This window comes from Pempheris klunzingeri, chromosome 5 (assembly GCF_042242105.1).
Source record: "Pempheris klunzingeri isolate RE-2024b chromosome 5, fPemKlu1.hap1, whole genome shotgun sequence".
NCBI lineage: Eukaryota > Metazoa > Chordata > Actinopteri > Acropomatiformes > Pempheridae > Pempheris > Pempheris klunzingeri.
The window spans coordinates 8,312,998-8,334,865 of NC_092016.1; the positions used below are offsets into that span (position 1 = coordinate 8,312,998).

General features: G+C 40.3%; 1 protein-coding gene across 1 annotated transcript; it reads right to left on the minus strand.

The window, feature by feature from the left end:
• Nucleotides 1–15: 15 nt before the first annotated feature.
• On the minus strand, nucleotides 16–17,114 carry appl2 (adaptor protein, phosphotyrosine interaction, PH domain and leucine zipper containing 2). The gene is made up of 21 exons (XM_070830162.1): nucleotides 17,018–17,114; nucleotides 15,139–15,237; nucleotides 14,320–14,379; nucleotides 13,320–13,391; nucleotides 12,264–12,351; nucleotides 11,976–12,017; nucleotides 11,831–11,889; nucleotides 11,259–11,405; nucleotides 10,841–10,923; nucleotides 10,353–10,505; nucleotides 8,535–8,723; nucleotides 8,394–8,436; nucleotides 8,082–8,138; nucleotides 6,414–6,508; nucleotides 5,202–5,357; nucleotides 4,947–4,999; nucleotides 4,571–4,745; nucleotides 3,717–3,753; nucleotides 3,384–3,539; nucleotides 3,242–3,289; nucleotides 16–2,708 (listed from the first exon to the last, which is right to left on the minus strand). Exons 1-21 carry the CDS (start codon nucleotides 17,072–17,074, stop codon nucleotides 2,577–2,579), a joined length of 2,001 nt encoding a protein of 666 aa, XP_070686263.1. The 5' UTR covers nucleotides 17,075–17,114; the 3' UTR covers nucleotides 16–2,576.
• Between the last annotated feature and the right edge of the window lie 4,754 nt (nucleotides 17,115–21,868).

The following is a 21,868-nucleotide window of genomic DNA, read 5'->3' on the forward strand; positions in this document are numbered from 1 at the left end:
GAAAAAACAGTTGAATAAGAAAAAAAGGAGTTATTTATTAAAGATTGCATGTTAACATTGGTTTTAGAAAACTAGGACAAACTATGGAGAAAGCCTTATGGGTAGTGGATTCTGTCAACTTCAGCCATTTACAAAAAGACAGGGAGAGGAGAGAAAATGCAGTCCTTGCTATATTACTGGAATTTATTTTCTACACCATGAGTACCCATATTTTTCCTGACGGTGCATTACTTACAAAGCACAAATATATCAAGACTATGCAGCACAGCTGTAATAAGTGTAATGGGCTGCAGCAGGCCACATACAGTAAGAGGATTTGGTTTCTTGACAGGATGGTAAAGTTGGGAGAAAATCTTCTCACCAACCGAGCCATCAATCAGAGGAACAACACAGGCACCAGCTTGTGACTTCTGTTGGCTCTAAGCACATTTGTGTACATCGCTATAGTTTTATTAGGGGTGCGAGTTTTTTTTTTTTTTTTAATAGTATCACAAGACCTGCCGATACACATTTACATCAGGCAACAGAAATAGAAGTGGTTAACTGTTGTGACTGAAGAAAAGTTTGGAAAATGTTTCACTTTCTGGTGGAGAGTTAGATTGGAAGATCATCATCACTAATATTTGCTCTTTAAATATAAGGCTACAGCCAGCACAAAGACTTTATAAAGGGTCTGAACAGCTCGTCTAAAAGCACACTAAAACCAAAAAGCCCTGTGATTGACCGGCGACCAATCCAGGCTGCACCCCGCTGCTCGGCCAATGTCAATGGATTGGCTCCAGCCCCCCCGCGACCCTTAAGAATAAGCGGTATAGACAGTGGATGGATGGATTGCTTTCTCTTCTAACTGCACCAGAAAGTGATTGCATTTCCCTTAATCTTGTACCATTCATTGAATTCCATTCCTGACATTATAATGAAAGGTGTCATGGGCAGTCTAATTATTTCACCAGTAAAGCAGAAAATGAAATATCCCCACATTTATCCTTGTTCAACGTGTGCTTTCTGCCAAGCCCTCTGATGTAGAGCAGAAAAAGCAAGCGGAGAAGCGACCGCACTGGTCTACATATCGAAACTTTTACGATTAACGTCAAGTCAGTGGTTTTGACCTCGTCTGTGTTGCACAATACGAAACATGTCACATTCACACAGTGCACCATGGGCTTCCACTGTCCATTGAGATTAGTGTTACAGCGCAAATGGGCTGAAATGGAACAAAACTGCACTGGGATCCAGAGGGAAGGCAGAATTTCACGGATCAATCACTTTCCCCTCAGTTTCTGTTCTGATTAGCATTCATTTGTATAAAGCAAAGAGCAGACTGCTTTTCAATGAGGTTATAATACCCCACTGTAATCTGCCTACATGCCTTTCTGTAACATTTCAGTGATTTTTTTTTTTTTTAGTATTATAACTCAATGCTCAGTATAGAGGTTTTAATCTTCTGCGAAGGGACTGAGAGAGATCAATGTTATTTAATCATACACTGCATCAGTCCAAGCATATTGACTCTGAAAGCTCCTACTACAGCCAACGCTGATTAAATATCGTGTGGACACTTGAACAGTTCATATATACATAAGCTTTATAGACACTGACGTACTTTTTAATTTTATTTAACACTATTTGGGCTACTCAATGAGGACCTTGCATGAAAATCATCTTAATACTGTACTTGTTTTGTACAGGCAGTGGAGAATAATGTAAGAAATTACATTAATTTAGTTTATACAGGATAGTTAGGATGCCAAGTCTGTGTAACCTCATAGTGGCAGGAGTGCAGAAAGAGCAAAAACGTTTAGGGCTTATCACTTGTGCCAATTGTGTTCACCGCCTTAAGACGCATATGCTCACACAGAGTAATGAGCAATGCAACAGTCACTGCTCTGCAGAGAAGAGAAATTGACATGATTTTAACCTGTCTGTCATTGTCTAAAAATCTAAGACCTGTCACATTTCTCAATTAGTGCATTCTGTAGCCATCAAGAGTTATTAAAAAGATATTAACCTCGGAAGTGCAGTAACATTTGCACACAAATAAAACAAGAAATAAATGCCAGAGTAGTTGCATAACAGCCTTACATACAAGTTAATATGTAAAACAACAAAGGAATAAACTCCAAACAGACTCCACACTATGTAAACCTAAAAACAGATGTAAACCATAACTGAGGCAAATGATTCACCACCGTCTGTTAGATGGATGGGGGTATTAAACAGTAAAACACAAATCGATACCTATATAATGTCCCTTTCGATGGAAGTACCAGCCACAGTGGTGGAAACATCTCCAAATCCAAAGACCCATGCTACAGTCTGACCGCAGAAAAGCAGATCTAATGGAGCGCCCATGAGATGTGCTTTTTGGTCCTGGCAACCCCCTACTAAAACTGGAGATCTAGTAACACAGGGTGAGTGGAAGTGGCCTAGAGGCTCTAATATGGGTGTTATAGTACCAGAGTTTGGGCGAGGGGGTCACGATGACGCCCTCATCCAGGAACAGCCTTCTCTCCTAGGCAGAAGTTGGACCGTGGCCCTGGTCTTGGTTGTTTTTTCTTCTCTGGTCCTGACTGGGGTTAGGCCTCAGACTCCAGGTCTTCTTGTCCTGCTCCGTTGGTCGTGTCGCCCGTCTCAGGCTCCAGCAGCAGGAATTTGCCGTCATTAGTTAGAGGCATGTTCTTCATCAGCTGGGCCAAGGCCTCTGGGTCCTTGGGGGTGACAAAATAGAATAGTCCGGCGTAAGTAAGAGGTTTTTGTTTGTTTTTTTTCTGAATCCCTCAAGGTGTGATGATGTAAAATGTTCATTAACTCCCTCTAGTGGTTGTGTTCCTACAGCTCCATTATGAAATCTCTAATTTGAAGAGATGTTTTCACTTTAATATTTTTCTGCCATTTAGCTGCTGAAAACAGCTACGAAAATGTAATTCAGCGATTTGAGACTATAAACCCTGAAACTTTTATACTGTAACTAAACTTTGTTTATCAACATGTTTTGTACAAAAGCTTCACAAAAGATGAAAAATGCACAAAAGGGTTAGATGCAAGACTTCAAAATAATCAGTTCATGACAATACTGTGAGTGAGGTAAAATATAGCACAAGTTTAAAGGTAAAAGCAAGTTTGAAAGGATGACTTACGTTTTCTTTTAAAAGTTCTCTAAAGTGAGTTTGGGGGCATATGAACTAAGATTTATTACTTTAAATAGGCACTGTATGTTTACAAAGACAAACAATGACAATACCTTCTTGGCTTCTGTGATGTCCTTCGCCAAGCTTATGGTGTAACAAATCTGGGAATGAGGACAAACAAACTTCAGTATACATTTGTGCATCCGTTAACATGTTTCCACTCGTGCAATAACTGTCAGTCTTTTGTGCGTCAACCTTTTCGCCCTCGGTGTTGCTCTCAAACACAAAGGTGCTAAACGAGGGCTCTCCCTCCTCATCGCCGTCGCTCCAGTCTCTGCCCTCAACCACGAACCCCATCAGCCTCCCATTCTCTTGGTGGGCTGCAAACTGACACACTTCTCCAAGCTGGAACTGAGAAATGAGGAGTGTTAAGAGGTGACAGGGACACAATAAAGATTTCTGAAAATGTGGCAGCAGTTGAATAACAATAACGCAATATGAAAATACAACAACATGACTGAACTTCTTAACCTCTACATAAAAAAGAAAGAATGCTTCTTGAGTAATCTTGATTTTTTTCACACTTACACTTATTCTTGTAACTTGAGTCTGAGGGTCAATCAACCTGTTGTGAAAATAAAAATTACTTTTAGAAAAATATGAAGACACTGCATCTACTCCCCACTACTGACACTGCAGCCTTGGCATTAGATTAGTCTGTTTTTCTTTGGGAGCTCTTGTCCCTCTTTCACAGTCTTGAGCTATGACACTTCTTCTTACAAATGTGACATTCAGTCATGGGTTATGCAACAGCTCGACATCATGTTTTTGTTGAAAAACCAGTGTGGGACGACAGAATTGTTTGTCACAGACATTTATGCTGGGTTCCTGCTCCAAGGTCTTTTGACATTGTAGTCAATGATTTTTTATGATTAAGTCCTACACAACTTGAGACATCCGCACAATCGTTATTAGAGATATCTTGGATTTTATAAGTCAAACTAGATGAAGTTATATGAACTGTAATACTGTAAAGACAGTTTTAGCTGTAAGATGTTTCCATGCTGCACTGCAACAAGACTACACGGTATAGCAGTGTGATCAAAACCCAAACCGGGCCATCTAAGTTTTAATAATTTTAATTAAAGTTTTAATTAGGAAAATTTGTAATGGGCAGTAGAAAGATTGTGAGGCTGTGTGGCAAACAATGCCGAAACTATTGAATGATCATAAGAATAATATAGATTATTATATTACAGATTGTGTTTTCTACAATCAGTAATGCCAGCACACCATATTATTTTTTTCTCCATACCATACAAAATTGTTTTAACTATATTGCTGGTAAATGTGTGAATGCATCACCACCTGTATATGCTGAGGTCCAATCAGTTGTCTTTGTGTATTCACGCAACAGTTCATAAATGCGTGTTGATTTCTACCTGAGGCTACTGCTGGTGACCATGAGGTGGGACTCAGTGGTCCTGAAGATGTTGTGGATGGCTCGGGCAGCCAGAACCTGCCTCATGGCCTCATAGATCACCTCTTGACCGTTGCCGCAGCGCACCGCCATTGATCCCAGGAAGCGCACGGCGAACACCTGCTGCAGGAGGGAGTCTGGGGAAACATGACAACATCGCCCACACGCACGAACATCAGCAGCATAAACACTCACCCACAGTGAATAAAAGCAACACGGTAACAGTAATGGAGAGTAAACTGAAGGTACGCTAACATGTACACAGTGAAGTCAAACTAAAATCAAATAGTGATGGACAAAGTAAAAAATGGACCATTAAGTAGGATTTAGACATTTACCGTCACTTTCTGTTGAACAGTCATCGTCTGTTTCTCCAAATGGATTTGTGCGCCTGTTAGGAAGGGAGCACACACACAGGCGAAAAAAAACAAAATTAAACCCCTGCATTGAGCAATTAAGGAGCATTCAGCTTCCAGGAAATCATATAATGATCACTATGAGGCCAACTTTCAGGAAATTACCCAGCAGTAACTTGTTCCTGTCTCTCACAAACATGCACCCACACAAACTTCCTGATCCAGTTGTCTGCTCACCTCCCCCCTGCCCTGTTCTGGTCCTGAAACTCAGATGCCGGAAGCATGATGTCAAACTGAATGGGTGTCCCGGGGGCTATCAGGTCCTCTGGTTCCGGAGCAGCCCCCGTCTTCTGGGAATCGCTGCCGGCAGCGTGTATGCCTCCTGGCTTCGCTCTGCAAGAATGAGACAGAATGCAGAATGAGCCATAAACAATACAGCAAGTAAACCCGAAAACATCCACAACTCAGGTTAAAGGGCAGGTTCACATTGTTTGAAGTCTGTCTTTTGAGTCATATGGTCAAATCAGTATTAAGATAAACAGATCTTCCATATACAACTCCTTTGTAAGTGACAGGGGATAAAATCTATACTTTTTTTTTTGCAGTAAAAACTTTAGTGTGCATATTTGCATAAAAAGATGGATTTTGTCCTCATCACTTACATTTTTATTTTATTATGAGAACGTTCTGCTCACAGCCAGCCAGACAAGAGGAATAATTACCCCCTGCCTTGCCCACTCTTAGATGCTGTTATGTCTGTCAGCACCCCATAATCTCACACAGACAATAGTTTTCAATACTGACACTTAAAAATCAGTTTACATATATATTTCTGTTTCTTGACATTTCAGGCCCATCCCACATGGGATTACAAGACACAGTCTTCCAGTAGCACATATACACAGAAGAAAAAGGATTACCACATTATAAAGCACATCTATATTCTTTTAAATAACATTTGAAACTGAAAAGTACTACATACCTACAGTTTATCCTAGTAAAGAGCTTTTTTTCCCCTCATCTCCTGGGCTTTCTTCAAGTAACTGGCTAATCTAAATGTTTCATATGTGAACAACCAGCTCAATCCAATTTCATCCAGATTTACAAAATCAATAACTGCTTATTGAACAAAATATTGTGCAGTTCCCTGTAAAAACAAAAAAACAACAATTTCCTTCATACTGCACAAATCCACTTTTATTCCTCCAGACCATCCATTAAGTCATTATGTATGATGTTTGCACTGTTGCAAAGGCACATAGAAAAACTAGTATTTTACAATAAAAACTGACAGAAAGAGCTGAAACCAAAACAATGCAAAAGCATGTCACATTGAGAAAAGAACAAAAGGATGGTGCAGCCACTGTAAAAGTATTAAGTTATAGACCCCAGGAGAGGATGCAGTATTTAGTGTTCTATATAAACCCTTACACAGGCAGTATGGCTTACCTGTCAGGGTTGGGCGAGCCCTCTGGTCTCTTCTCAAAGCTGGTGATGGGGGTGACTGCCTGGATGGCAGTTTGGTTCAGTCGGATGGCCACAGCCTAACAACACGAAACAGGGACATTGTAGCATGTCTGTATCGGCTGGTGAATGATTTATTAAACCAGAACAGTGTTTAAATACGCCTGAAACATTTAAAAACAGCACCAAGTTTTAAGATTACCTCTTTCCTGTCATCAGTTCTACATTATATCAACCTAACCTTTGCTCTGTCTACCAGTAGCTTTTCTCCAGCAAAAAGAAAAGTTTTCAGGTAAAGAAAATGATTGAAGGGGGGAAAATAAGTCATTTTACCTATTAGTGTTCATAGGCCTGTCATGATATTAAAAAATATATATACATTTGACAAAGTTGTCCTTGAACACAGTTATTCAAGTTGGATCGTAAATTGTAAAATAATTGAAAATACAAAATAGCAATTTATTGAAGAGAACATTTTCTCTTTACTCTGTGATGTTTTAATGCATTTAGTGGATTTTTTAAAAATACAACAGCTCAACAGGTCATGAAGAGAAGAAGTGAGACAAAGCAGAACGCTGAACACAGAATGCTGATCATCAGCTCGACATTTGTTTGTATAGAAATGAGGGCGAGTCCATCCAGTTTTGCACCCATGAAGAGATGGAGGACATGTCTCCGCTTCTTCCCACTGTACAAAAATAAAGCCAAAATATCCCTGATAGAGCTGCTGCCATCTTGCGCTGATGAGGCCACTTGGAACCAGGTCAAATTCCAGGTCAGACCTGGCTGTCCATCGTGATGTTGATCCCCTCTTTATAGCATCAAATAACTTATTACAACCAAATTGTTCACAACAATTGAACATACATCAGTGTGATAACTAAAAATGACAAAAACAGTCTTTGGGACTTTTTGGTAGTTTGCCTATGTCCCACACACCAACATTGAGGCGGCGGGGTTTATGACCTACTCTGCAGCCAGTCACCAAGGGACGATCAAGATGTTTTGGCTTCATTTTTGGGGAGCAGTCAAGTCATCCATCTTTACATACAGTTTATGGTACAGAACTATTTGATAAAAATCCTACACTGCTGTGCCTTTGCTCCTGAGTTTACAAATGTAATTTGCAGTTGCATGACACCTCACCTGCCAGTGGTAACACACCACGATGATTACCATCTGAAATATGTAATTATTACTTACACTGTGGTAAACCACCAAGTGATGATCATGTAGGGAAAAGAGTGTTTTCAGATACAGCTATACTGGAAAATCTGAGAAAAACAAATTTTCATAGGGGAGGCCCTTCTGCAAACATGCAAGATTCTGAGACTGAAAGGCAACAACAGCTGTGAGACACTTGAGAGACAGAAGGAGGGACGTCTATGTGACACCACTGTAAGAACGCATCATCACATTTTATGCCTCTTAAACAGAATTAGTTCCTCATATTAAGTGTTACTGATTAATATGAGTGATGGAACAACAAACACATGTCCCACTACCTGATTAAATAACCTGATGATGAGGTTATAACTACCAAGTTCAATGGAATGTTTGTTTCGGATTTAGAAGTACGAGTCTAATTCTCAGATATTTGGTCCATCTTGCAGTGTGCGTGTGGGTATGAAACTGTGTGGGAGGGTGCTTTACCTCTGGGTTGTCAGTCAGGTAGATCTGTCTGGAGATGTTGTTCACAGTGCAAATCCACTGAGAAAGAAACACAGAGACCCATGTCAGGACTTCCTTAAGCTCAGACACGAGCCGCCTGAAATCACTTGACTGATACCAGCTGTGACAGGCCTGGCAGATGTGTCCAAGCACAAAACCAAATATGAAAACCACACAAATGAGTCTCGACAGCTCCTTCATTGTCCTATGACTGATACTTTTAAATCTTTGGGACGAAGATGTAAAACAAAACGAAGATCAAACAGCTGTTTGAACGGACTCTTTCACACTTACTTCTTCATATTCCCGTTTGCTCTCAGCTTGGAGAATCATTGACCTGAAGGTATTGACGACAATGCAGAAAATGAAATAAAAAAATCTCATACATGTTTGTGTATTATTGTTACTGTCGGATATGCAGAAAATTCTACATACGTTTTGCCTGAGGGGGATGTTATCTGAAAACAGTAGCGTCTGTCCTCACACTCCACAGCCATGACGGAGCTGTTGTCCAGGTCCAGTACCATGCCTCCCGCCACCGCCCCACGTGGCTGGCACATGAGGTTCCCACCCTGGGTGAAGAAGTACAACCTGTCCCATGCTGTAGTCACAAGGCCTGTTTTACTGGAGCAAAGGGAAGAAGGAGCAGAGAGTGAGGATAAAAGGTCAGCACTAATGGGTGAGATTATGAAAAACACACTAGCCTCTGCTGCCACAAGTGACATTATTGAAAGTTTAATGAGAGACGAGGGCAACGTAAAGAGTAAGAATGTCAAGGGCATAAGGTTGAATGTGATGGAAATTCCTAGCTTACAAATGAGCTCAGCAAAAATAAAGCTGTGCAAGGATCTTTCAATCCTTCTCCACTTAAAACTGGAAAAAATATATTTAAAATGCTTATTAACCAGATTTGAAACTGAAATAAAGTTGTCTCATGTTTTCCATCAGTTATCATATGATGTTTATTGAAATATTTTCTGAATGAATTTTCCTCAAGGATGCATTCTATTTTAAGAGGAACTCGTTACTTTCATCTGTACATTGCAACCCTCTGCTGCCATCATCACGACATTAGCGGTAGTCCTTTTTTAATCAAGGTTTCCTCCTCTATTGTGTCCCCACTGATTTACATGTCATACGATTGTCTAGAAGTGACGTCACATTCAAAGCTGCTAAAGCTTTTTTATTTTTCAACATTGGGAAGGTGAGTGTTTTTTGAGCTGAACTGAAATTCTAATACATTTTTCCAAAAGCAACAGCCCCAGGGTTTGTTTTTCCTTCGTGCACTTATTATAATTATAAACAAAACCAAGTTTTATTTTGCAGTGGTAATGTAGGACAAACACAATGTTCAGTGTTCAGGAGCTGCAATGACTCAGCCGATGCTGAAATAACATTAATGTATCCTTGCAGGGCTGCTTTATTTTGACAAATGAGGTTTTATGTCCATATAAATTCAAAAAAATAACCTAAAACGTAATTTCACTATGACACACTCAGTTTCAAAACACGTGTATGACTCACCTATAACACTCACAAAAATCTTCAAACAAATCCTTTCCTTTGATTAATAAATATCGAAACGTGTAGCTCATGCTGCTGTGGGTGACTCAGACGCTCAATATTGAGAAACCATTTGAAACAGCGAATGTTCTCTGGACTCAGCTCCATTTGACAAGCTTTTGAGGCTGCTGGCAGTGTGTGTCATTAAACAGAATGGCAGTCTGTGGAAACCTTTTCTCTGGTGTCACAGACATTTGTCAAAGACTTTGGATGTGTATGAGGGGGAGACAGGGTTTGACAGCTCTGACATTTCACTAAATCACATTGCGGGCTACGCTACAGTTCTGGCCCCTGAAGCCATTAAAGAAGTTTCCCTTCTCATACATCCACTATGCAATAAGCTGACAGCGCACGCTGTCAACATGTTACCTGACCCACCGTCTGCTGTGACAGACTTGTTATTTATTGTGTTCATGCATTTTTTGAGCAGCTTTAGCTGGAGAAGCAAAAATATTTCCTCCGTTGTGTTTGGTTATTTACATTCAAGACTTATTCTACCATCTATTGCAACAGATTTTATTCCCTAAAAAAAAACATTCAACTTGCACATATGTTAAATGAAGAAAGATTAAAGGCTTGTTGCTAAGCTGCACGCTTCTTCTCCTAAGACACCCCTTAACATATCGACGAATAAGGAACGCTACGTGAACAGGAAACAGTTAGGGCCGTAATGGGTATAATTAATCTTACTTCCTAATGTTGAGGTAGCCAGCCTTCTGGATGAGTGTGCGATTGACAGGCTCAGTGTCCTTATCTGGCATATAGACAGTGTCCTCCACAGACAGAAGCTCCCTCTGGGACACACGCATGGCCTCCGCCTCTGCATCCAGCTGGGCCTGAATACTGGACGTGAAAAAAGTTTTGATATAGCCAAAATCCATCACACTGACTTCCAGATATATATTTTTTTCTACAACATGAGCATTAAAATACAGGATTTTCTATACAGATGCTTAAGATTATTATTATACAAGTTATTGTGTAAAATCATTGCATTATCTGAAAAGATGACCAAACATACAGAATATTTGTGGAGAATGAGTGTGTTGCAGAGCATTACTAATTTCTCTTTAGGATCATACACAATAGTCACAGTACTTTATATTCTCCCTACCAAAACTATGATTCTTCACATGTACTGTACCCACGAAAATGAATGTTAATGAGGTAATCCTTACTTTTGTGTCATGTTGGACACAGAAGACAGAAAGTTGTCCATCTTCTTTGACACCAGCTCAAAGCCTTTCTTGAAGAAGCTGATCTGAGAGATTAGAGATAACACACAAACAATTCATCTTATATTTCTTACAGTTGTACTTTTATGCAATAGAAATGTCTTACAGACATAATCACTTGATCACATGTAGTGCTCCAACTATCAATTTGTTTTCATTATCAATTAATTTGCGACCACGCAATGCGGCTCTAGTCACATGCTAACATGCAAAGGTCTTTGGTAACAAGGATAAAATGCCCCCCCCCCCCCCCCCCCCCATAGTTCATATTGCCTGGTCACATTATACACAAACATCTGTCCTATTTGAATCAAATCCCTTCTGATGAGGAAAATCACTTTTGCAAACAGCTGCTCAGTACCTGTGCCTGTGTGTAGCCTAGCATTGGTTCGAGCATAGCTACTCTCTTGCGATACTGAAGGGCGTTGAGGGCGCAGTAATACTGCAGGGAGGCTTGGTGCTGCTTTCTTCTAGTGTAGGCCACCTCCTTCACCAGGTCTGACTTCAGCTGTCCAGACAGGAGAGGGTTAAACATGCAAATACACACACGCACACACAACATAACTCACTATCAAGCTCTGCACACACACTCATACATATGCAACCACTTTTCTTACTCTTACACGCATACAAATAGGTAACACAGTCACATTATCTTGTATGTCCAAGAAGACATTGCGATCCATTCAACAGAGGCAAATAGCAGAGGAATCTTATCTTTTCAGCCATTATAGTTCATGGTGCTGCGACAGCCTTACTAGAACAGTGCGGCCTGGCAGTAGAGGAATATTTAATTCCATCCATTTGTATGATTATAAAACACTTGAGCTGCATTACCAGGGCATTACTGCACTGCAAGGCTTTTTACAGCTTGTGATCAATGAGGAAACGCTCCATCAGTAAAGCTGAGAAAGCACTTTGAAATCTCTCTACCTTCTCGTTCTCCTTCTTCTTGGGCAATCGGCTGTATTTAACCATAGCTGCCTCATGCTCTGCAGGAGAGGAGACGAAGGACTTGAGGGTCAGATAGAACTGCATGCTGTAATGGTTTGTGAAATAGGTTAGCATTTGTACTCACCATCAGTGGCGATGCCAAATATTTCCTTCAGTGTGCTTATCTCTGAAATATTTAGCATGTAGTAAGTTTTGTTAGAATATCTTTTAAAAATGCGTTATTGCTTGAGGTACATAGTTACTATCACAGAGAACAGATGAATGATCTGTAATTATATGACAATAATGTCGTGTTATGGGGTCTGGACATGGTAACTTGGAAAATAAAGGCATAAATATCCAAAAATACTTGAAATAAAAAACAAACATGTAAAATGATAATGGGTATTTTGTATGTGTGTGTAGTCCCTACCTGTGAGGTCTTTTTCTCTGAACTGGATCAAGGGGAAGACCATGCTGTCGGCCATCTGATTGGCTAGCTCAGAGTGGAGCGAGTTCAGCTGGATGACACAAAAAACAAATTATGAAAGAAAAAAAAAAAACTAAGAGAAATGCACAGTAACAACAGGAAATGTACCCTTGGCAAACATCTTGAGGGATTTCAATTTGTCCTAATATGTACAGTGACATTTGCTTCCAGTTACTCCTGCAGCATTCTGTAAAGTAACATTTTCAGGGAAATGGGTTTGTAACTGCAGACAAAGCCTCTGCTACATCCTAAAAAGCCCATATTGAGGAACAGTCCACTTTGTGAAGAGAAGAATAACAGCTCCTTTTTCCTCTCATATTGGAAATAGGACCGCATATCGCACATGCAGGCTAATCCACCTGTAATTCTCTGCTTATCAACAAGCTACATTCCAAAATCTAGCAAGCTGACACCCAGTAAAATCTGAATGATTTAGCAAAGTGCTAAAGTTCACAGGATTAGGAAGCAGAAGTAGGCCTAATTCTTTTTGAGAAGAGTTCTCCTTTGTAAATTATAAGGGTACACGTCAAGCAAACAATCAGCCTGTGTCCTCTGAGCATGTGTGTTGGATGTGAGTGTCGTGAATCCTGTTGAGTACTTAGTGGGCAGGCTTGTGGACCCCCCATAGCTAACAATGAAAGGCCCATCTGTTTTGTCTATATACCTAAGCCTACACAACCCAAACCATCCATCTACCCAACCACCCATCGCTGCCTCCCTGCTATCCATCCGGTGCGATAGGCATCAAATCCACTTCACTGTTTCCCTCTTAGTGTCTGTGTAGTTCCGGTCTTGCTGGGAGGATAATGCTCAGGTCTTTTCATTGAGGTAATTTTCACCCTTGTGCTCGGGGAGCGCAGGTGCAATATCCTTTGTAACATGATTAAGAATCAGCTATTGACTGTGCAGTGGTTCATCATCCCTCTCTTCGGCTGCGAGTGCACACACATACAGAAATATACACACATATAACAGCAAAACTGCAAGCGCAGGTCTCACCTCCCCTACAGTTTTGGCGAAGTTCTGCAGCGTGGTGATTACCTCTTCATCACCTTTTCCAAGGGCAAAATTCTAAACAGGAGGAGAGGAAGAAGGGATGGAGGCAAGTTTAAACCACAAAACTGCATAATGTAGTATAGCTCCTGTCCATGCTAGGGGCTAAGAAGTTAGAAAATACCCCGTTCTGCCAGGGTTTCTGGCACATCACTTTAATGGAACAAGGCCAAGGATGCTAATAAACCCCATGCTGAGATGCTGAGGTTTAAGCCTTGATGAGGGGAGCTAAGAGGCGCATCCAATACAGGTCATTGCAGATTTACTACCACTCTGCAATCCAAATCAACCAGGTCAGCTGATCCACTTCTCTTACTTTTTCAGAACAATTTTATAGATCTGCTGTTTTGATTCTAGCAGCTATTCTGTTTTTTGTTCTTCATACCTACATAAAATGAGACCATGATAGAATACCAACAGAGAGGCACTTCTGCTTCATGGCTCTTTTCATGCACACAGATTTCATGTGACACACATGCGAAGACGAGGTGTGGCAGACACACGCAAGATCGCACATGGGAAGAAAGTTCAGATGAAAATGATAATACTAATGGGTGTGTCTCAACAACAGTGGCAGTGCTTCGTGCAAAGGTTGGACTTTTTGACTCGTTTTGTAAAATTCTATCATTCAAACAATAGTTGTAGCACATTAGCAATTATTTAGTCATTAGCAGAATTATTTCACCCACACTAGCTATGACGTTAAGATGGCTGCTTTGAGATAATAATTGAAAGCAAGTCTGACAAACGTATCAGCCATTTTTATCAACTTCTTCTCTTATCTGGACTATGGTGGCTGGACAGTCAGAGGACAAAGTTCAGAGAAACTGCAGTAAGATGCAACCTTAAAAGAATAAAAAGGGATGGGGACAAAAGTAAGATTTTGAAAAGGGACACGCCCCCCATCCATCCCCAACGGTACGCCCTTAATGGTCCTCATACTTACTTTCTTCTCATATTCCAGAAGTTGCTTTGAGAGCTGGTCTGTGGCCAAGCCCATCTCACTCTGTGGGGGGCAGACAGAGGGAAAGAGCAAAGTTAACAGTCTGGCTTACTGGGGATTAGCCTGTAGCGTCTCCATTTGTCATTCTCTCTTCAACCCCTGAAGGAATAAAAGGAAGTGAATGGACAACAGGTGAATCAGGGTTCAATGAAAAATTCCTGTGGAAAAAGCACAAAGGCGATGGGTCATATAAATGCCATCTCCGCCGGTGAACCATTATTGGTTCATAAAAGGTTTGACGTCATGTTACATAAGTCGTGTATATTTTTAGGGGAAAGATGAAGCATCTGAGCATGTCGCTCATTGAGGCATAATTTTCTATAGAGAACAAAGAAAAGCAAAGTCAAAACTCTCTACAACCTGACAGCACAACTCACTGCATATCGCTTTTACTGAGTAAATTGTATAGAAAATTGGTTTCAAAGGCCAAATGTAGCACCACTTAAGTTGTTAAACTGGATAAAAGGGTTTCTCAGGTGTTTCTTGAGGAGCCCTCAGTACATCATGTTTCATTCATCTATTTGCATGTGAGAGGTTACAAAAATGAGTGTAATATCATAGTTTGGTTGACTCCAGCACCACCGTCTCTTCAGTGTAAATCAATACTGCATATGTTGAACACAAAATAATCTTCAGTCGAGCAGGAAAAAGTATGAGTCCTGTGTAAAAAAAAACTGCCTCATGTTATTGCTTTTGAAGCGCCACACACAGCTAAGGGAATAGAGGCTGCATATGTGCATCTGTTTGTGTTTTGTTCCGTACCTGGGCTCCAAACACCCGCTGCATCGACTGAAGCAGCTGGTTGGTGTAGTCTGTAAGCATCCCAGCATCTTCCTCAAACACACTGAGCAAGGAGCGAGTCTGCGGGACAAAACATGCACACACTCTTCTGATAAATGTGACAAAGGGATGAACAGACATTTGGCTAGGTAACTGTAAGTACAGGCGATGGAGAGAAAATTATTAAAAAGGATAGGTTCACAGTTTTTCAAGTCCGTCTTAAAAACACAGTCAGGTGCCCAAACTGCCCATATAAACATTTAAAGATTTAAAGTTTTTGTTAGTTCCTTCTATTTATACGGGTCGATAAGTGATCCCCTCTTACTGCGATTTCAGTGTAAGTGATGGGGAACAAAATCCAGAATCCTCATTCAGCGCACTAATACATTTGTTTATCTGAAGCTTAAATGAGACTTAAATGAACTCCATTAATAGTATAAAATTCCCCCTTTGCAGCTTTGTTTTGAAACTTGCTGCAAATGAGTTTAAGCATTTCTTTTAGCCATAAGTGATAATTAACTGTGTGTGTAAATCAGGACAATTCAGGTGGAGCTGAGCATTTTATAATTGTCAAATGTTCTTTATATTGTTTAATGTTTACTGAACACTACACTCACAGTAACATAACTAACAACCAATTTGAAACACACACACACACACACAGTATATAGTTCACTGCTAGAAGTGGAAAGAGTACATGAGACAATAAGTGAAAGCAATGAGGGTATCTGCAGTATGTGGACGCATAGTGAAGCGCTGCTTTGAAGAAAAATTTAAAAGGAATCATGATTTTACTGCAGGCTTCCTATGCAAACACAGAAACTCCTGTTTGGGTGTAGTTTATTTCCATTCCAGGTGCAGGAAGGCAGGGCAAATACAGCAGAGAGGAACACACCCATCGGCTAAAGTCTGTTTACAGTTCATTCCTGGTGACTTTCACAACACAAAGGTTGAGAGGTACACCCAACAGAAATCATCTGAAATATTGTCAAGCTTGGCTGTGCTGCCATCGAAAGGCAAAATCCCTATTTCTTGTTAGGAGAAACTGCATTTTAAAAGCCAGACACGACCCTCCAGCATGGGTTGCACTTAAGCAGAACCACTAAAGAGGTCAGTCCTGTTTGGGGAAACACTGATGCAGCAGACTGCAGAACACACAAGGCTGTGTTACATGTGCATTATCAGCTGAGATTACCCTGTGTGTCACTTCACCGTCGCTGGTATCTTTGCATGAGGCCCAGGCCTTGGTGAACAACGTTCATACTGCATTTCAGCCCTATAAGCACCCAACAACATCTTGTATTCACTAGAGGCAGCTACCACTGCTGCTCTGTTGCAAGCTACTGACTAATTCCACTGGCGTCCGATAATGGAAACCCCTCCCACATCCTGCGAATCAGGCCCAGCTCGGCTCCAGAAGAGGGTCTAGCCCCAAAATCTTCACTTCAAAACTTCACACGACATTAGAAAAATAAAAAAAGACTGCAGGAGAGTGATTCTGGTTGAGCTATGGCCGTGACATCTTCCATTGTGGCATTGGTCTGGGTGCACACAAGAATATCACCTGAGGAGCCCCTGCTACGAGCGGTAGCTTTGTAAATACAACAGAAACACGTACATGCCCGATAATAATGACTAGCAATATAAGCTACAGCATTGTTTACAGCAGGAAGGAGCAGCCACTCCTACCAGAGGAGTATATTCCCATAACAATGTGTCAATTGAGAGCTGTCATCGACCAGTGGAAACAGACTGTAGCGGGAGCTGGATATTCTCTGGGCTAGTAAGCTAACAGCGCTCCTAACGTCTTTTTTATGTGACAGTTGTGGCTTTAAACGTGAGACAAGCCACACAGGCCTACCTGAGGACTGTCCTGTAAGGCGTCCTCCAGGAGCAGTTTGTGATGTACGGCCGGCATCTTGTTAGCAGTGGAAGAGAAGGACAGTCTGGGAGCTTGAATTATTTAGTGCGTGGACTCGGTCTCCCAGAAGTCTCTGCGAGAGGCCGAGAGGACCACGTAGGAGTTGGAGGCGGGCCCAAGTCTGACGGCATCCACAGCTGTTGAGAGCAACCAGTAAGAACTGCTGCAATTTTACTTTAAACTAGACATTTGTGTGGTTTGGTGGTTTTTATATTTGATTTACTTCTTGTTCTGGAGATTAGATTTGTTTTAGCTTCGATGTGCAGTTTGTGGTTGACTATTAAAATGGAGGTAAGCTACGTGTAGTGCTTTATCATTTTCGTATCAACAGTGACCCCCTGTGGACACATGAGGAACTGCAGAGTTTTATTCTCGACATAAAATGGAAAAAATGTGACACTCTTAAAAAAATAAAAAAAGACTGATTGCACAACATCAGTCTGTTTTTATCAGTATTTTCAATGCCCCAATGTACAAATACTCTTTTGCAAGTAAAGTTTTTGCATTCAAAATGTTACTTAAATAAGTACTTAAAGTACTAGTACAAAAAGGCAATTACTCACTAGGGAGGCAGAATAGCCCTTCGCATTATCATATTTGATCAAATTATCATGAATGAATTCTTTTCAATATATAATTGAGCTGTTTGTGTATAATGCACGGCGTCTATAAGCTGATCTTGTATTGTGTATAAGAAATGTAAATCAAATCAATTTAATGCATTGAAGTATATTTTCCTCTTGAATGTAATGGAGTCCAAGCACAAATCAAAAGGCAGAAAATGGACCTCATGAATTCCACAGTAATGGAAAAAATGAGAGATCATAATTTGGGAACCTCTTTCAAAATAATTGCCACAAAAAAGCTGAACCCATTATGGAGATGGTTATTGGTTTCAATGAAAGTTCTATTCATCCTATAACTCATTTTCCTTTAAAAAGTATTTTATGTCATTAAATTAATTATTGTATCATTTATAATTATTCTAAACATTATTCTGTCAACTAATTGGTTTGTAGAATGATGGAAAAAAGGGTTTCAGTTCACAGTTATAGAAATATGTGGCAAAATAAATGGATATACAATGTAAAACATAGTTGAGAAATTTGCCTTTTAAAAAATCACATCTCCTTACCAAGTCCTGGAAGTAATCATCGTCCCGCTTTTGTGTCGCTTTGTCTCGGTCATAATTGCCAAATTACAAACAGTGAATGTGTTGATGCTGACTACTGTTGGAGCTACTGTGCCGTCTAATTACTTCACACTTCCTGCAGAGGCTGCACACATTCAGGGGAAAAAAAAATCCCTTCCTTGAGTGATGAATAACCACCATGCTGCTGTGCTTTCCAAATGTCAGACACATTCCAATGTCATGCTTCCTTTTCTTTTATTTTCATTTAATCTGATCTAATTTATACCCGTCACCACTCTCGGGGTCACTCAGGGTTACTCCAGCGTTACAAAAAACATCCTCCAGAATTTTTTTTTTAGATTATATTGTAATGATTTTACCGTTAAGCCTTGATTTGTGTGTATTTCCAATCCACACAGATTTGACACTTTGTTTTACTTAAATTGATCTAATTCAGTCTGAACAGGTGACCCTCTTGGCACTTTTTCATTAAATTCATTCATACAAATATTGAATGATAGATTGGTTTGATGTAAAATCTAAAAAATCTGTTTACAGGAGATTACTGTAAAGTTATTTTAGATTTGGAACGAGGCATCTCCACAAAAAGGAATTAAAAATGGTGGTTAGTGGTTTTAAGTACGTTTCTGGGTGTATTTTCCTTGAAAGAGAACATCTTTTCAGGCTTCCATCTACATTATGGATGTAGAAATTGACGAGCTCTAAAAAATAAATACATAAGTAATGCAAACACTTTGGTGCTCAAATACATAAAATAATACTGTCAGTAAGTGTCTTGGGAATTAAAATGAAAAACTTTTATATGATCTGACTGTGCAAACTTCTATTAAAGAATTTTAGTTAAAACAACTGTGAAATAAACTGAAACATAATAACTTCACCTGTTTCAAGAGCAACATGATCCATTTCGAGAACAGCAGCAATGATAACAGAGAGGAGAGAGGTGCTGGAGAGGTGCTGACCTCAGTGAAAATACAGGTGTGGGACGAGGAAGTTGCACACTTGTAGCCACCATCCAAAAACAAATGTTTTTAAATATAAGGACGTTACGACATAGAAGTCTCCCTCAGGGTATTAAGGGATGCAACAGCCCAGCAAACATTATTGAAGCAATACAACACAGGTGTGCTCTGTCATGAGGAGGAGTGTCCTCAGTCACATCCAAATACTGTGGGAGGAGCAAACACCTGATTCACAAACCACATCAGGAAAAACAAAACAAACCAGTGCATCAGAAAACAACATCCCAACAACATCAATACATTTAATAAAAGAGTAGAATATACAAAATAGCAACAACAACAAAATCTCCATATGGATATCATAAAAAGCTTAGAGTCCAAACAGGACGTATGATATTAGGGGACTCATAGCAACAACTATCATAAGGAGAAACTGGGTACTTAGAGGGAAAACATGAACATGGATATTTTCTCACACATAGATAAATACAATAATTATAATAGAAAAAAAATATTCTAGAAATTATTTTTTTTTTTACAACAGTGATAATACCTGGTAGTTATGTAGAAGACTTTGTGATCTCAGGGTAATGCCACTTAAAGACAAGACACAAGATGTAACAGTGAAATTGTTATTTTAGGTGATCCAAGACATTTTAGGTCTCAGTAATGGTCTAACTGACTTATTTGGTCTTGTGAAGATGTCTTATTGTGTTGTGTCCTGATAATGTAGGCAAGCCGTGACAAGCAGTGCCTCCTCATCAAGCTCCCACGCAGGCCGAGCAGGAGCTCCTTCTTTCCTCCCCAGTGGACTTGTGTTGGTTAATTGGTTAAGTTGTGGCTCTAAATTAGACGAGGCATTTCAGTACTGACTTTGGTAATTAATTGTGTTTGCTGGTGCGGCTAAGTCTGGTCTATAAAAATAGATGCTTTATGTCAGTGGAACTAACCTGGCTTTAACAAAGCAGCGATTCAGCTGACCAAGGAAAGCCTCTCTCAGGAGAAAGTAGAGAAGAGCTGCTATAGTGCAAAAGCTTGTGACTGGTACATGAACTGACCCGTTCTCAGAAGTTGATTATTGTACATTTACCATTTGCAGAAAAGTAGCACCTTATGTGACCTATAAAGCAGGTGCTGATGACGTGCAATAAAACGAATGCAAACCTCACAGTGGTGCCAAAGAAAAATTCAGGGGAACACCAAAATCACCATAGTATCAATCTTCAGAGGCACATAAATTCCCTTTATGCTAAGCTAAGCTAACTGGCTGCTGGCCGTAGCCTTATATTTAATCGACAGAAATGAGAGTGGTATCCATCTCTTAACCCTTTATCGGGCAAGGGACCATATTTGGTAACTTAAGTGGGAGTTCAAAACACCCGCCCCTTGCCTCACCATGAGGCAGTAGAACTATGAGATTTCTCCAAGCCAATCAGCGACAATCAGGATACACGACAGACCGGCAAGAAACCATATATGGTAACTTCACTGACCCTGATTTTCACCATAAAATTAAAGTAAAGTAAAAAAAAGTCTAGTAATGACCACCAGTAATGGTCTAGGGTTGAAATTTTGAATTTCTAAGTATTTTAATGAGTGCCCTATAAAAGGTTAAACTAAGTCTGTAAGTGTTTTCCCCTAAAACATCAAACTCTTCCTTCAAGGTGGAGCAAACATTACTAAGCACATGCATTTGTGGAAGATCAACTTTTTAACACAAAGTGTTCTCACCCTGTACCTGTGCACAATTTATTTACTATCAAACAACAGCTTTGTGACCTCCAAGCTTAAAAAAATAAAAAACACTGGGAGGAGAAATTCTGCTTTAATTTTCATTTGGAGACTTGTCAGTGTAAACCTCTCATAAAGAAATTTCAGCCAGACAGACATCCTAACATCATAAAATAACACCACTGACTAAATCTAGCTGTCGCTGGCTGAGGGTGCTAATGTAATGTAACGCATCCTGCTGTCCAAACTCGACTCAAATGACTCCATTTAGTCTTGTCAGAGCATGCAGTGGCGTGACTGAAGAGGAAAAGAGGCGTACTTTATTAGGGGCTTGAAAGTGACCAAAGCATGACTCTCGTTGTTTCATGAAGACTCTACAAGGCTTTTTTCATCTTCTCACTCTCATTGCTTGTCACGAGCTCAAACAAGTTTGCTGTGTCTCTGTTTGTGTGTGTGTGTGTGCGTCCCACCCGTAGAAAAAGCGTGAATAAAAGGTCCTCTATGTTTCAGCACACCAAGACAAGTTGAGGATTTTACAGGATGTTGCAAAACCACACACATGCACACTAACACCCTCTCTCAAACACACACACACACACACACAGACAAGGCTGATATATTGATGCCTCTTAAACGCATTTAATTTTTCCCCAACCTTTATATAAAATGGAAGCTCCTTATTGGTTGAGTCTCACCCCACCCTCCGCCTCCTTTCCCCCGGTTTCCCGGGCAACCATGTCAGGGTAGAGGAAAAGAGCAAATCATGTGAGGGCATAGCATCTTTCTCTCTCTCTCTCTTGCTCTCTCTCTCTCTCTCTCTCTCTCTCTCTCTCTCTCTCTCTCTCTCCCAGTCTCTCTCCTAGTGTATGTGTGTGTATAAAAGCCTCTCTCTCCATGCTTTGACTTCACTCTCAGCTCTCCATTGCATTGCAGAGAGGAGCCAGA

Coding starts and splice junctions, on each gene's coding strand:
- appl2 (XM_070830162.1), bottom strand. CDS start 17,074: ATGCCGGCCGTACATCACAAACTGCTCCTGGAGGACGCCTTACAGGAC. Junction 13,392..14,319: donor TTCTGGAATATGAGAAGAAA/GTAAGTATGAGG, acceptor CCTCCTGTTTAG/AATTTTGCCCTTGGAAAAGG. Junction 3,540..3,716: donor CTCAAGTTACAAGAATAAGT/GTAAGTGTGAAA, acceptor CTCATTTCTCAG/TTCCAGCTTGGAGAAGTGTG.